Source organism: Amblyomma mixtum, chromosome 1, assembly GCF_055824585.1.
Source record: "Amblyomma mixtum isolate Tamu chromosome 1, ASM5582458v1, whole genome shotgun sequence".
Lineage (NCBI taxonomy): Eukaryota > Metazoa > Arthropoda > Arachnida > Ixodida > Ixodidae > Amblyomma > Amblyomma mixtum.
In genome coordinates this window covers 304688539-304702321 of record NC_143012.1, presented here as the reverse complement: position 1 = coordinate 304702321, position 13783 = coordinate 304688539, and the positions used below count along the sequence as shown (strand labels likewise).

General features: G+C 44.2%; 1 protein-coding gene across 4 annotated transcripts in view; it reads right to left on the bottom strand.

Annotated features, from left to right (window-relative positions):
• The window catches only part of hiw (MYC binding protein highwire), a 131513-nt gene that overhangs the window by 273 nt on the left and 117457 nt on the right, over positions 1 to 13783 (bottom strand). For all 4 annotated transcript variants that reach the window (XM_089566700.1, XM_089566701.1, XM_089566702.1 and 1 more), the window contains 10 exons: positions 12887 to 13006; positions 12674 to 12778; positions 10209 to 10337; positions 8563 to 8698; positions 7837 to 7937; positions 7148 to 7333; positions 5302 to 5409; positions 4406 to 4615; positions 1816 to 1923; positions 1255 to 1420 (listed from right to left, as the gene is read on the bottom strand). In XM_089566700.1, the coding sequence (XP_089422826.1) occupies positions 1255 to 1420; positions 1816 to 1923; positions 4406 to 4615; positions 5302 to 5409; positions 7148 to 7333; positions 7837 to 7937; positions 8563 to 8698; positions 10209 to 10337; positions 12674 to 12778; positions 12887 to 13006 (1369 nt within the window). The remainder of the gene's footprint in view (positions 1 to 1254; positions 1421 to 1815; positions 1924 to 4405; positions 4616 to 5301; positions 5410 to 7147; positions 7334 to 7836; positions 7938 to 8562; positions 8699 to 10208; positions 10338 to 12673; positions 12779 to 12886; positions 13007 to 13783) is intronic.

Below are 13783 nucleotides of genomic sequence, written 5' to 3'. Positions count from 1 at the left end.
CTAGGAGGGTTCAGTGGCTATGCCCATTTCACCGATGCACAATACACTGAAGGTCCATTAAGTAGAAATAGTAGTTCCAAAAGAGACTTTTAGCTTGCTTGTTTTTTCACCTTCTTGGTGTCATATTGGTTTTTTTCTTACACTCATCACGTGTACCTTCGTGCGCATATAGAGCCAAACCTCTAAATAGCAGTCATACTTGCACCCTAAAACATCATTAAATTGTGAATTTCATTAAGGTGAGGTTCCTATGTTTCAGCAGTCAAGATAGACATACAGATTCTTGGAACACTTCTGGTAGATGGCCACAGTGCATTATATACAATGCGTTACGGTTTGGGATGATAATTTCTCAAGCTGCCGCGGGTGATGCGAACACGCAAATCAACAGAGACCTGCCTGGCAATGGGTGCTTGGCGATGATGATGACACCAATCAAAAGGAACTAACTGGCGACATATTTAGGAAAAAAAAAAGTCCAAACGAGCACTACAGACTTTTCAGGATGAAGGTAACTGAGCCAAAAAAACTGATATATATATAAATCAAACTACCAGCACCACGTGGTGCCCGCGCTGATGGCAAGCAGCAGGCTTCGCCGCTCTACAAAAGTGGCTAATGGTGGAGCGTGCCCACCGCTGGTTTCATATGCACACGACTGATGGCGGGGCGGTACGTTCTGCTCTACAGATTGGAGCCCATGCATACAATGTACGAGGACTTCGTTAAATCGAAAGTTCAGCACAAAATTACTTTGCTAAATCGCAGAAGAATATGTGGTTTTCAATGGGGTGACGATCGGGAAACGAAAAAATTTTTTTACTTTATGGATTTTGGTAAACTGAGTTTCGTTAAATTGAGGTTTGACTGTATACTAGTTTTCGTCCCTTCAATAAATCCTTCAGCTTATCGTAGTCTTCTTTAGTGTCCCTGTCCCTTTTCTTGTGCTGATATTACTTAAAACGAATACTTCTTTACAACTAGCCCAACTTTTCATTCTTTTGCTTACAAGAGCATTTGGCGTGACTATGGGGCAGCCCAAATCACCGAATTTACGAGGTTCTCCTGTACAAGGAAACACTACAATTGTTCCCCATGCAAGGAATGGAGAATACATGCAACCATACCAACTGGAATGCTACATCACAATACTTGCTGCTACCATCAGGAATCACTGCAGCTGCAGCAGCAATACATCCAAGAACAAGAGGAACCAAAAATAAAATAAATACAGCAAGGTAATGTTGCGCCTACCAGCAGGACACCTGGGCAGCTGCTGCTTAGGCAGATTGGCCACCCGCTGAAAGTCGTCATGGCATGCGTTGCAGAAGTGGGTGGTGCCAAAGCAGAAGAACACCGCCACTGAACAGCAGTAGCGGCACTTGTATTCCAGGAAGTCTGTCCCATGCTTGGGGCACATCTGCACACCCAGAGCCATGACCGGCACAATGTCACTAGCACCAAACTCCACAGCACAGCCATTAAAAAATCCAATTGTTAAGCAGCACAATGCAGCATGCTCAAGCGACATGCCAATACAGGCACTTAGCCATGCAAGTGAGTCAAAGGATTCTGCAGCATCATCCCTAGTACGCTGCTCATACTAGATAAGCTTTGCATCTCTAAGATACGCAGGAAGCTAAGCTGAAGGCTACTCCCAGAGCACCAACCCCAGCATTTCCTTTGAACTCGTTTTTAAATTGCTGGTCTGATGGTGAGAAAATGAAGTAATGGGAAGCATTTCAATAAGTTCCGCTATACTGTGGAAACTTGTACAACCTGGCAAGACAGAGGCACAAACCACACAAACCGTACCTGTGCCCTGGAGATGTCAGAACAGCCACCACAAACAAGTTCAGCTGGGTTGTAATCATCTGCTGGGCCAGCTTCAATGTCGCAACGTACTTCACCGCCATAATAAGCCTGTAAGAAGCACACCCGAATATAATGAAGGTACACGACTTGGCTACAAGCCTACTTCGTATTGCAGTTGTCACCCCTTGCACTAGAAGTTATTGCTAACACTGCTTGAACTGACTCCCACAATGCACCCACCGCCACTTCTGTTGTTGAGAATTTACTTATTTAACCTTGTGTAAAAAATACAAACCTGACCTGCAGGGCCAGCGTTCAGCATGTCTGCCTTATCTAGCTGTGCCTATCACAAAATCGTCAGAGCACACCATTATACAGCAAGCACCTTTTGAGGCGAACAAATCTAAACACCGGTGACATAAATGCAGACAACGCGGGAACGCAACTTGTCGACCATGCGCTTTTGTTGACGGACAGATGGATGTGGGCGTGGGTGTGGACATACGATACGAGATTTCAATGGCAAAAAAAAGATCCATCGAAATTTATCTTCCCTGCACAATGAACCCTCCACCCAAACTGATACCATTTTTTCTGGAAAAAAGAGCTTCATTACGCGAGAAAAAACAGCAAATCAAGAAGATTTTCCCACCTGGCAGGTTGTTGTACAGTCAATCACCAATTCAGTGCTACCAAGGTATTTCTTCTAAAAAGTCAGCATACTGTATTTACTCGCATAATGATCGCACTCGCGTAATGATCGCACCCCCGAATTTTGTAGGCAAAATTCAATTTTTTTATTCCCCGCGTAATGATCGCACCCCGAACATGTCGCTGCAATTTGTCGACGATGTTGATCTAGCCAACGATGATCGTAATTGCTATCTGTCTAACAGATGGCACATGCAGATGACCATCTTGCTCTGTCAGCATAACAGCGGCAGCCGCCTGATGGCTGATGTGCGGTCACACGGGCCGTCTAAATGCAGTTATGCTTAATTGCGGATACCAAACTTGACTGCGGTTATCTCGAATCACGGTTCGCCGTTGTCGCATGGCTCGCCACTGTTCTAAGTTGCAATGCAACGAATGAAGTGACGCGGTGATCCGGCTAAACTTTCTTGTTCTCGTAAATAACAAGCCCTGGGATACTGGAACGTCAAAAATGAATCCTCCTTGAGGATCGCTGGCCTGTACCGAGTTGCTGGTAGGGGTAATAACTGCGATACAAGCTAATTTTACGTTCGCAGCCGCATAGCAGCTGCTGCCGTTGCAGCGCGAGTGACCCGATCTGCTTGCACGCCAGCTCCGCTGCTAAGGTGTCACTGAAATCGATCGTATATATTTATTTTAATATGAAACAATTAGGTTGTCAGTAAGGCAGCGCCATAAGTAGAACATTCATTATAGCGTTGGTCAATTCAAAAGCGCCGTCCACTGTGGCTTTGATACGAAACAAGTTAGGCCTAGCGACGACTAGGGAATACAGAGCGCCGTCGTCCGCCGCGCTTGCGGGCGGCACCATTGCGGTAAGCGCGCAGAATCCAGTGCTCCGAGCATTGCGAATGTGTCACCTAAGTACATCAACGATGCGGCAGGGACCGGAATTTTTCGGCGTAACGGCGGTATAGAATGCGTAGCTTGAGCGCTGCGGGATGTTGCTGTTGTACGCTGTTGCTGCGCCATCGGACGAGATCGAAGGCTGCATAAGAGCATCGTCGCACAGCACTACACACACTGCCTATTTTGATGCGTTGCGCTTGGAACGTGATTTAAAGCGAAGAAAGTACGTTCTTGAAGCGGGCCAGCTCGCGCGCTTTTCGCACTCTATCTTCTCAGTTAACGACATAAGCCGAGATCGCCAAACTCAGTTCGCGATAACCGCGTTTAGCGGCGTAACCGCGGGTAGCACTTGTTTGCGTTTTTGGTGCTCAAAAATTTTTTGTAAAAAATTTACCCCACGTAATGATCGCACCCCTAAATTTGTGCCAATTTTTTGAAAAAGAAAGTGCGATCATTATGCGAGTAAATACGGTATTAGGTAAGCACACTTCTCCGTTAGTTCTGCATGCCACAGGTAGGAACTAAATTACTGTTCATTAGACCTATGATATATTCTCGCTATACAAGATGTTATTGCAACACAGATACAAACTTTTTTCAGGTTGCTGCAGGAAGTATACCTGGTCTGCTCGACAATCCGAAAGCTTGCCAGAAAGGAAACATCTAGCAAGAAGCTGTCAGTGTTCTGAAACAGCTGTGTGCTCAAGTTTGTGTTAAGGGATGTAAGCAACTGAGTAATAGCTATAACATTCACATTTCAACACGAACACGAGCCAATCCCCTATTTTCATAACTCTGAAATAAGACAGAGTGTAAATACATAAACTGACCTCCATATAAGATTATGATGTCACAAGCTTCATTAGAGCTTATTTTATATTGCATTTTAGAACAGAGTGCCAAATGGCACTCGCGCCACTATTTCACCAGGATATTTAGACACTCACTTTGTAAGTTAGGGCTTTGGGTTCCCAAAGCAAACTTTGATACCTCATGCAATCAATGCTCAGAGGAATACAGTACTGGCCTTTTTGCATTTGTAGCAAACGTAGTAAGCATAGCGCTCCATGGCAAATCCGGCTGGATTGTCGTAGAAGCGAGCACCAGCCGTGGTGATGGCCTCGGCTCGATGAAGCCCCTCATACTCCAGCCTCATGAGGGCCTTGCGCTTGACGTCTTCGTACAGCGCTCGGATCGGCTCCAGAAGATCTTTCAGCACTGTATGCTCCATGGGTGCCTGGAGGAAAATAAAACAAAATAAGCCCGTGGAACACGCTATCAAACACACTCACCAGTGAGTCACTCAGGTGACCACTCTGTACTGAACCGAACAGCTTTAGTACAAACTCACAATTGTAAGACTCCAAGAAGGAAATGAAAATAAAAAAAAAGAAAGAGCAGCGCAGGACACAAGGTCACTAAGCATCAATGTTTCACTTAGATTTTTGTGTCAAGATGTGAAATGACTCTCTGCCAACAAAAAAACAAGGGAGCAAAAATGAGCACACAGCCACTATCACAATCTGCCAAGTTTTTCACTGTGGGGCATCCAAATCCACAATGATGTACATCATTTTCTCGCCCTTCCTGACTACTACATTTTCTAGCTGGTACTGGTATGTTTTTTTCCCGTGCCCCGTGAGAAACTTAACAGCTGGGTTCTATCTTTGTCTATCGTTTTGCTGTAGAACAAAGCTCAATGACCATGACGCAAAACCGGGGAACTAGGCCAGTACAGCTAGTGCTAAAAAAAACCAAAATGAAAGGTTTAAAAATGAAAGCCACAGATCACCTCATAGCGAAAGGCATCAGCATTTTTGGGTTACACAAACTCCTTTACTAACTTTTTTGAGAGCCTGATGCCAGGAAGATGTTTTTACCGTTAATTTAATTTAAAAGAAAGGAGACAGTGAAAGGACTTGCCTTGCAGATGGGACAGAGGGAGAAGCCAAAGGTTATCCGTGGTCCTGACCAACTTCGTGAGAGCACTGTCTTGCAGCAGTGGTAGTGGAAGACGTGCCCACAGGAAAGCTGCAAAGTGTCGGCAAAAACAACCAGGGGGAAATTATTTATGCTTGGTTTCAATTTGCTGCTGCACACCAGGAAATGGAAGCCAAATGGGAATGAATAAAAAGTTTAAAACAAATATAACTAAGATATTTATTTAGCTGTTGCACATTATCCCTACCGACATATCCTGAAACATTTTTTTCAGCATGGCCAGCAAACCCGCACAATTTTCGATCATTTGCCAATGAACATCCCGGACAGATAGAGCTGTTCAACATACCTCAAGGGATTGAGCGCCCAGCTCCAACAACTGTTTACTATTTCCTGCTCTACCTGAAATTCCGCACCTCTTTTTAAGGCGGAAGGAAGCCTTTAATGCCTCATCGTTGTAAGCAGCAGTTGTCAACAGAAATGTCACGCTTTTCAGTTGGTCGAAATGGCCGTGACGTCACAGTGCGCGAATTTCAAATGAGCCCAATTGTACTTTGGCTAGAAACCGTGCAACCAATTAAAGAGATGGTATAGCGATACTCCAAGTAAGTTGAACTTAGTTAATGTGTTCATTAACCAATTAGCCTAATTAACCTTTCTAGTCAGACCAGAAGAATAAAAAAAAACGAGTAGGAAATTGGTCCATTTGGGAATCGAACCAGGGTCTCCGGAGTGCGAGACGAGCACGGTAACCACTCCGCCGTGCCAGTTCGATGGTTTGAGTGAATAAAGGCGCGTCTAGTGAATAGTCTAGTGAATACTGTGTCTTTGTTCACTCCCATCTTCCTCCCTTACCTTATGGTGAGGTTTAGGTGTCCACCAAGGTATGCGAGACAGACACATTTCCTTTCCTCAAACGGGCGACGGCGTTCTGCGGACTCCCTGGCAGCGTTGCATGACGCTGCCGCGTTCCACTTAGCTTAACAGCTTAACACCTTAACCACACATCAGTGACACAAGCAGGAACACCGCGCTTAAGTCTTCCGCCTCACCGCACTTTGGGTCAACAAAGTGGCCTCCTGAATTTTTCGCATCACTAACATGCCACTTCTATTTCTCTCATGTTAAAGCAGACAGACGGCTGCTGCTAGCCAGTTTCCCTTATTGTGACTAATGGCAGGTTCCAAAAGGGAGCATAGCAATGCAGAAAGCCGGGTGAACAAGCTTGGCAAATCAAATGCAAGCAAGTGAGCTACACACACAACTACGTATTCCTTTATTTTGCATGCAAAACTCAAGAAACTAAAAAAATCATTAAAAAGTAGTCACTGGAGGAAGCACTGCAACAAACCCTGCACTGGTAATGATGCACAATCTCCAGACTAGAGGAGAGGTAAACCCTCGGAAATTCCCCCAAAAATATTACCTTCGAAAAATTCTTATGGTGGGTGACCGCACAAGTTTCACAACTTAGGTAAATAGTGCTTTGGGGTCCCAATGAATTGTATAAGAGAAGTTGTAGCTGAGTAAAAGGCTACCATCATTTTGGCCACCGTTATCTTGGAACAATTTGAGAAAAGAAAACGATTTCGAATGCACACAAAAAGTAGCTCCAGAATGGTGCACTGTCAGTGGCAAACCTTACCCACAAAGTGAATGACACCTTTCACATCAGCTAATCTCTTTGATGTGTCACTGCAAATTTTAACTCGAAATAGCTGTTCACTAGATAGAAGCTTGCTTGTCATGGCAAAGCAACGATTGTGATTTAGCTGCGTAAGGGTTGCACTCTCCACCTCACTCGCTTTCTACAAACACTTTGGCGCACCTGAATGGCTGGAGCACAGGAGAGGGCCTCAGAGAAGCAGATCATGCACATGTCGTCAGCATCCTGGCGCAGTCCCTTAGCACCGGCACAACCGTGGAGGCACGGCAGGCAAATGGTCTCGCCTTTGATGCCATTGCACAGGTGACCACATGGATGCGTCTTGGAACAGGCATTGGCTGCATGCTCCTGCATTAGAACCAAGTTTCCTTGTCATCGACAATTTCCATAGAAATGTTTAGGAAGAGCGCACCCGAAGACTGAGGACAAATCCATCCAATTTCTGCTCTCGGTTAAACTCAACTCCATGGCTCTTTCTGGCTATGCTGATACTTTTTCAGCATTGAAACATGCATTCATTGCTGAGAAAACTAAAATGGAGAATTTTTTTCTCAGCCACAAGATACAAACTTAAAAGCATCAAGATTGATAAAGACTGTGATCCCCAATTTGAAGTGAATTGTGATGCAGCCTAGCCTCAGGGGTACACATAAAAATACACTCTTGACGTCACTGAAGTTTGCTTGCGAAAACAGTTGGAAGTGGTGACACCGGTACTTTAGTTTTTTACCTTTTCTAGCTGTTGAAAGCTCTGTATTTCAGCGCAACAATCTACAAATATAGGCCAGCTTCTTCTTCAGTGTCTCGTTAAAGAGTTACACAGCTAACAAACTTAGGACATAATGGCTCACCCGACAGTCTGTACAAGTGGCTGCTGCTGAGAGAAGTCCAGCTGCTCCGGGAGCTCCGCAAAACCGGCAAATGCCAGCTGTCGGCACAGATGCTGACTTTCCTGCAGAGACATGCAGGACATGAAGTCAAGCCCTGCCTGGTGTTTTCAGATGGTGTCCTCAGAGTCAGAAGCAGCCACATGGTTACGGGGCAAGAGTGGATGGTTTTGGCACATGTAAGGATCATCAGGGTTAGGTTTAGGAACCAAAGGTTTGGCGAGCTGTCTTGACGTGAGTCACAGGGCAGGAAGCCAGCTATGCCAAGGTGTACTTTCAGGAAGACGTTAGTTCTAGAGGTTCATCCAGAGAGGAGAAAGGTCTGGACTAGCTGACGCCATGCTTACGTTTCCACTGTGTGGCTCCCAGATGGAAGACTGGATGGCCAGGCCCATTCATTCACCCTATGTGCTCCTCTCGCAATTAAGATATAAACCTAGACATATAACATCTGTGCAGGTCCCCAAATCAGTAGCCTAGTAGTTGATGTGCTGTGTTCAGAGCTCCAATATTGTGAGATGCAGTTGAAATTGTGAAACGAGTGAAATTTTTTTGCCACATGTCAGTTGCTGCCACTACTGCAGCACACTATGAAGCGATGCTATCAGCCTATGACATAATCTGTAGTTTGGGACAGGGCAATACACAGCTGCCAACACAAAATAGGATCAGGCCATTGTGTCACCATACCTCGTGTGTTCTCACGAAACTCCACCATCGCTTTGAGTGTCTTGGAGTCGGCTAAAGCCATCACCCAGAAGAGCTTGGTTCGGCCACAGCCTTCATGCAGATCTACTTTGATGGCTTCTTCTTCCTCTTTAAAAACCTGGAAGTGCAAAAAGTGGTAACGATTGGGGGACAAAGCTCTAGAGCCCTGAAGGTTCTGGACACCAAGATCAAGCACATTAATTGTAGGCGCACATGTCCCTGTCTACAGCATGAGCCATGCAGTGTCTGCATAAGGTAAGCAGAACATCCCATTTAAAAGTACAGCTCTTGATATGACTGGAATTTATTACAAGTGTCTGGCCACATAGAACAGGCAATCGTTAGTAGTGGGCAAAGTGCCTTTTAGCACCTCCTTCATTGCCTTGCAGGTAAAAAGCTGGTACTTTACATCTGTTCTTTCCAGAACATTATCTTGCAACTACTGTTAGTGGCGCATTTTGCGAGTTTTAAATGATGTAATAGCAGGCCATTTATAACACCTTAACTTTTCTACCCTCAGCTTAATGCTTACACTACATATGAATGCCTGATATACAGTCAATATATAAACAATTCTAACAGTGATAAGAAAAAATGCTTTGAAACTTAATAAGTAAAATTCAACTACGTTGGCAGCCTGAAGAAGTTTTCACATGAATGAAAAAGTTCATTTTGAAAAGCAAAATTTTTGCGGTCAGCGCACTGGCAACTAAAAGGGCTTCTGTAAGTACAAAAATAAAACATGGGAAAGATCCCACAATACCATATTTACTCTCATAATTTGAGCACTTTTTTTATTTAAAATTAAGGCAGAGGGTTAGCTAATTGCGTGGAGATTTCATAAACAAGTCCTAAAAAACCCTACACAGGTCACAACATGCAATATATACATTGTATATTGCTTCCCATATGTGGAGCCCTCAACTCGCACACCTCAGTGGCAAAAAAAAAAATTCTTATTTTATTTTTTCACGTTACCCCTAAAGTTGACAAAACTTTTGTTTCATAAACCTGAATAAATTAGGGGTGAGCAAATTACGCGAATAAATACGGTATACGTTTCAGACACAGCTACATCAGCAAGAAATACTATGGATAGACATATGCTGAAAAAAAAAATAGCTGCTGGTTGAGTTGAGCGCCTAGTGTGTTCCCTTCCACTCATGCTCACCAAGCTTTCTCGTCTACGCTCTTGCCGAAAAGGTGGCACTACAGCTCCATGTTTCTGAGATACAAAAATGACAGTTAGGCAATACAGACACACACATCACTGCAATAGGCGTCTTTTTGTGGTTATAACTGACAGGTCTCCTAAATTCTGCCCAATTTCTGCTTGACGGTCGTTTACTGCAGTACTACATACCTCGACAGTGTCCCATTTTTCGAACCAAGTTTGTGCTGACGGTACTCAATGGCAGCATCTCAAGGATCATGGTACCGAATGTGTATTATGTTTGCTGCTTAGATCCTTCATAAAATTCAAGAAAAAGTGAAAACTAACAGCACCTAATAGTGCAAAATAAATAGAAGCAGGGAGTTTACTGAAACTTCAGAGCTCCAATAAAGTAAAGGCCAACAAGCTAACTTCCAATGACAATCTTGATGGCCTTTCTCTGTGCTCTACTGACCTGGCGTTGATGCGTCTTTGTCCTTCGATGCAAGTGCAAGAAGCGGTCGCAGTCTGCGCACACATTTCCACACACGTTGCACAGAATGATGGCCGGTGTTTCCCCATCATCATGGTTGTCACATGTTGGCTGAAGGAATGAAATAAGCACAAAAAAAATAAAAGGAGCATTTGAAGAAAAAACAGGCATCCAAACACAGTAAACAACAAACATGAACAAGAGAGCTGAAAAAAAAACAAAACAAAAACAATTAGCATACTCCAAGACATCTGTGGCTGAAAAGCATGGGTGCGGGTGTGGGCAAAGCGGGCAGCATCAAAATATGAGAACATGTCCACATTGCTAGATGTATTCGTGCTAGAAAACTCACTCAAACAGCCTTTTATAAGTACACAAAAAAGTCAACGGATACATGCGAGCACACACGCATGCATTTTACTTCCAGTGAAATTCCGCTGGTCAGTGGTGGGAATGATGAAGAGCATTTTGAAGCAGGCTTTGCAGCAGAAAAAACATTTGTTTGTTGCAGATTCTTAATCTTTTGTAGCAGGAGCCCGATGCTGACAAATGAAATAAGAGCCTAAATTTATATACGCCAAGTGTAAAGGTGGCCGAGTACTCCGCCACACCTCTGACAGCACAGTGGCGAAGGAGTTCTGCTGCTGCTGCACAAGGGCATGAGACTGAATCCTGGGCACGGAGGTCAAATATAAAAAAGGGGCAAAATACAAAAACAACTGTGCGCTGTGTGATGTCAGCGTGGTCTAGGGAACCCCAGGTGGTTGAAATTTATTTGGAATCTTTAACTCTTTCCCTACCGCACCCATTGAGCATCGTTAGCCCGCTAACGATCATTTCATGCCCCGATTTCAGAACCTTCTGCGTTGCTAATGACCACGCTGCAGATGTAGTTTGTAGGCCAGGAACCAAAGTTTGGTTTCCGATGTAGTTTTCTTGTGTCCTGCGAGGGGGCACTTTCTAACGCGCTCCGAAGAAATAAAGACGCGGACCTATGCTCATTGCTCGCCATGTTGCCCGCAGATGACGCCTTCGCCGCTCGACTTCGGAGCCTTCCGTGTCGCTTACAGGCACGATGCGCATCGGGCTTGTAGCCGGAGAACTGAAGTTTTGTTTCTGATATAGTTTTTTTTACCGATACAAAACGGCATTTTTTGAACGCACTCCGAGGACGCGGTACCATCAAAGTCGCTTGGCAGCCTCTCCATGCGCGACACGCGCTCTAAGACATAGCAAATCTCAGACTCCATTTCGTCTGCGAGTGATTTAATCGACGTCCTGTGCAACAACGAGCCTGAAAATGTTGTAAGGTGCTGATGATGATTCAGTTTTCACATCGGTGATGATGAAAACAAGCCTGAAACACAGGTGGCCGTGCTCCGATGCACAACTATAGGGTTTCCAGTTATTGTTTTGTAGCAGCAATACTATTCAAAATAGAAATGAGTTTTTTTTGCAGATAGTGGCCAATAGAGTAACAAACATTTTGCATATTTCAAGAAATTTTGAACATTTTGTTCTTTTTAAATACAAGCGTGTTTTGCAAGTTTTGTTGAATTTTTTTCTAAAATCTCGTTTTTAGCAAATAAAATTTTTTGTTGCAACATGGAATTTCTTGTTTAAACTTATATTAAAAGAAAGCACCTTTATTGAGCTCTGTTTTCGGGTATTTCAATCAATATTGAATGCAATAGTTTTTACAGAAAAAAAAATGTACTGAAACCTTCAGAAAATGGTCATTTTCCCCATGGTAGGGAAAGAGTTAACTGTGACATCCCTCATTTTTCATGCGCAGGTTTAGTGAGTTAAACTCTACATGTACTGACTGCCTGCCCTTGCCAGACCACAAATACGTAAACACAGGGGCACTGCTATATACTGACATGAAAATATAAATGTGACATGAGAATAATTTCGTTGCACGGGCTAGAAGTGCACTAGACTTCCCAACTTCACATGGCTGTATGATACAAACTATGCACACAATAACAAATCTAGTTCATATACTGAAGCTAAAAATACACAGTGTTCTTTGGATGTGAAGTTGCGAAAACAGGAATACTTCTTCCCATCGAAGATTTTGTTACACTGAAATTTGTTAATACTACAAGGTTTAACTGTAGCAGGTTTAATGCAATGCCGGTGTGGCGGTTTGTCACAATTGGTGCGGTATTCCCACCACAGAGTTGATGCCTTTCTTTCATACAGAGGGCAACAAAAGCCCCAATGTACACCCCAGCGGCTGTTTTGGTCACACACAGGAAGCCCTGAGTAATTTCTGCAAATGCATTGACCGAAATGAGAAGGAATACAGCGTAGTCAATGCACACCCTGCCAAAATCATGCCTCCGAAGGTCAACAAATGAAAATGCATCAGTAGTGTTCAACTGCATTTTGCACCAACAACTAAGCTAGAAAGATCCTAGTGCCTTAGGAAGACGTCTCACCCTGGGAGGAGCTTGGTCACCGCGACCTTTGACCCACTGGCCCGAAGAAAGCTTCTCAACATGCTCCTGGTCAAGAACACACAGGGAGGCCAAGGCAAGCCACAGCTGCACAGTCAAATGAAAAAGAAAAATGGAGTAAAAGAGAAGATACACAAGCTGGAATACAAAAATGGTGCTCTATAATGATTAACAAAAAAAAGCAACAAAGCGTACTGTTGGTGTTTTGAGGCATTCAGCAGGAGTTCGGTATTTTTCAGCCAGCTTGGTCAAGTTGAGGATGTTTTCAGCAATGGCCCCCTTGGTCACCTTGGCCCACGCCTCTGTGAGCTTACCCTGCAACAGGATGTAGAAGCATGCTCAACAAATGTGAATGTAGCTTGCTTCTCAGCGGAATAACAACAGTGAGGTTCTTAGCATAAACCCCGCCTATCAGATGGCACCACCATGCACTCTTATTGCCGTTGATGCCGCCAGAAAACTCCAAAACATTGACACTTCAGGCCCTGCAGACGGTGAGCATGCACATGTCTTTAAAGGTGTATCATGGGAAAAGTAGGAATTCCCTGCTGTCCAGAAGAAACCTGGCTAATTATGAAAGATTAAACACCCTGCCTATCCAAAGTGGTCACCCAAGAAGTACACGTCAGTGCTATGCAGTACTTGCTGTATTTACATGAATATAAAGCGTTTTTTTTTCTCCTCATTTCACTGGTTTCTGACAGAATCTCGCATTATGTTCGGAACCAAGGTATGAATATAACGTTTGCTTTTTCTCGCTGCACTTCAAGCTGCAGTGACCTTCACCACAAGACTCACGAGCTGCTTGAAAGAGCCAACTTTCCAGCAACAATGGGGGCCGCACAGCACGCACGGGAAAGACAAGCTGGTTATTAATGCAGAAAGAAGGTGGTCTGGGCTGCTGAGAAAGAGAAGGCACACAAAGAGTGGAGTGGAGCAGGGAAAGAAATGAAGGCCGAATGGGAATAGGACTGGGCAGCACGAAACATGAAGCAGCAATGCAGGTGGTGACGGTGGCTGCTGCTGCATGGGAGACAGCATGCATTAACGTGCCGAAGGCTTTGCTGCACCCATTTCTGAAGTGGCGATTCT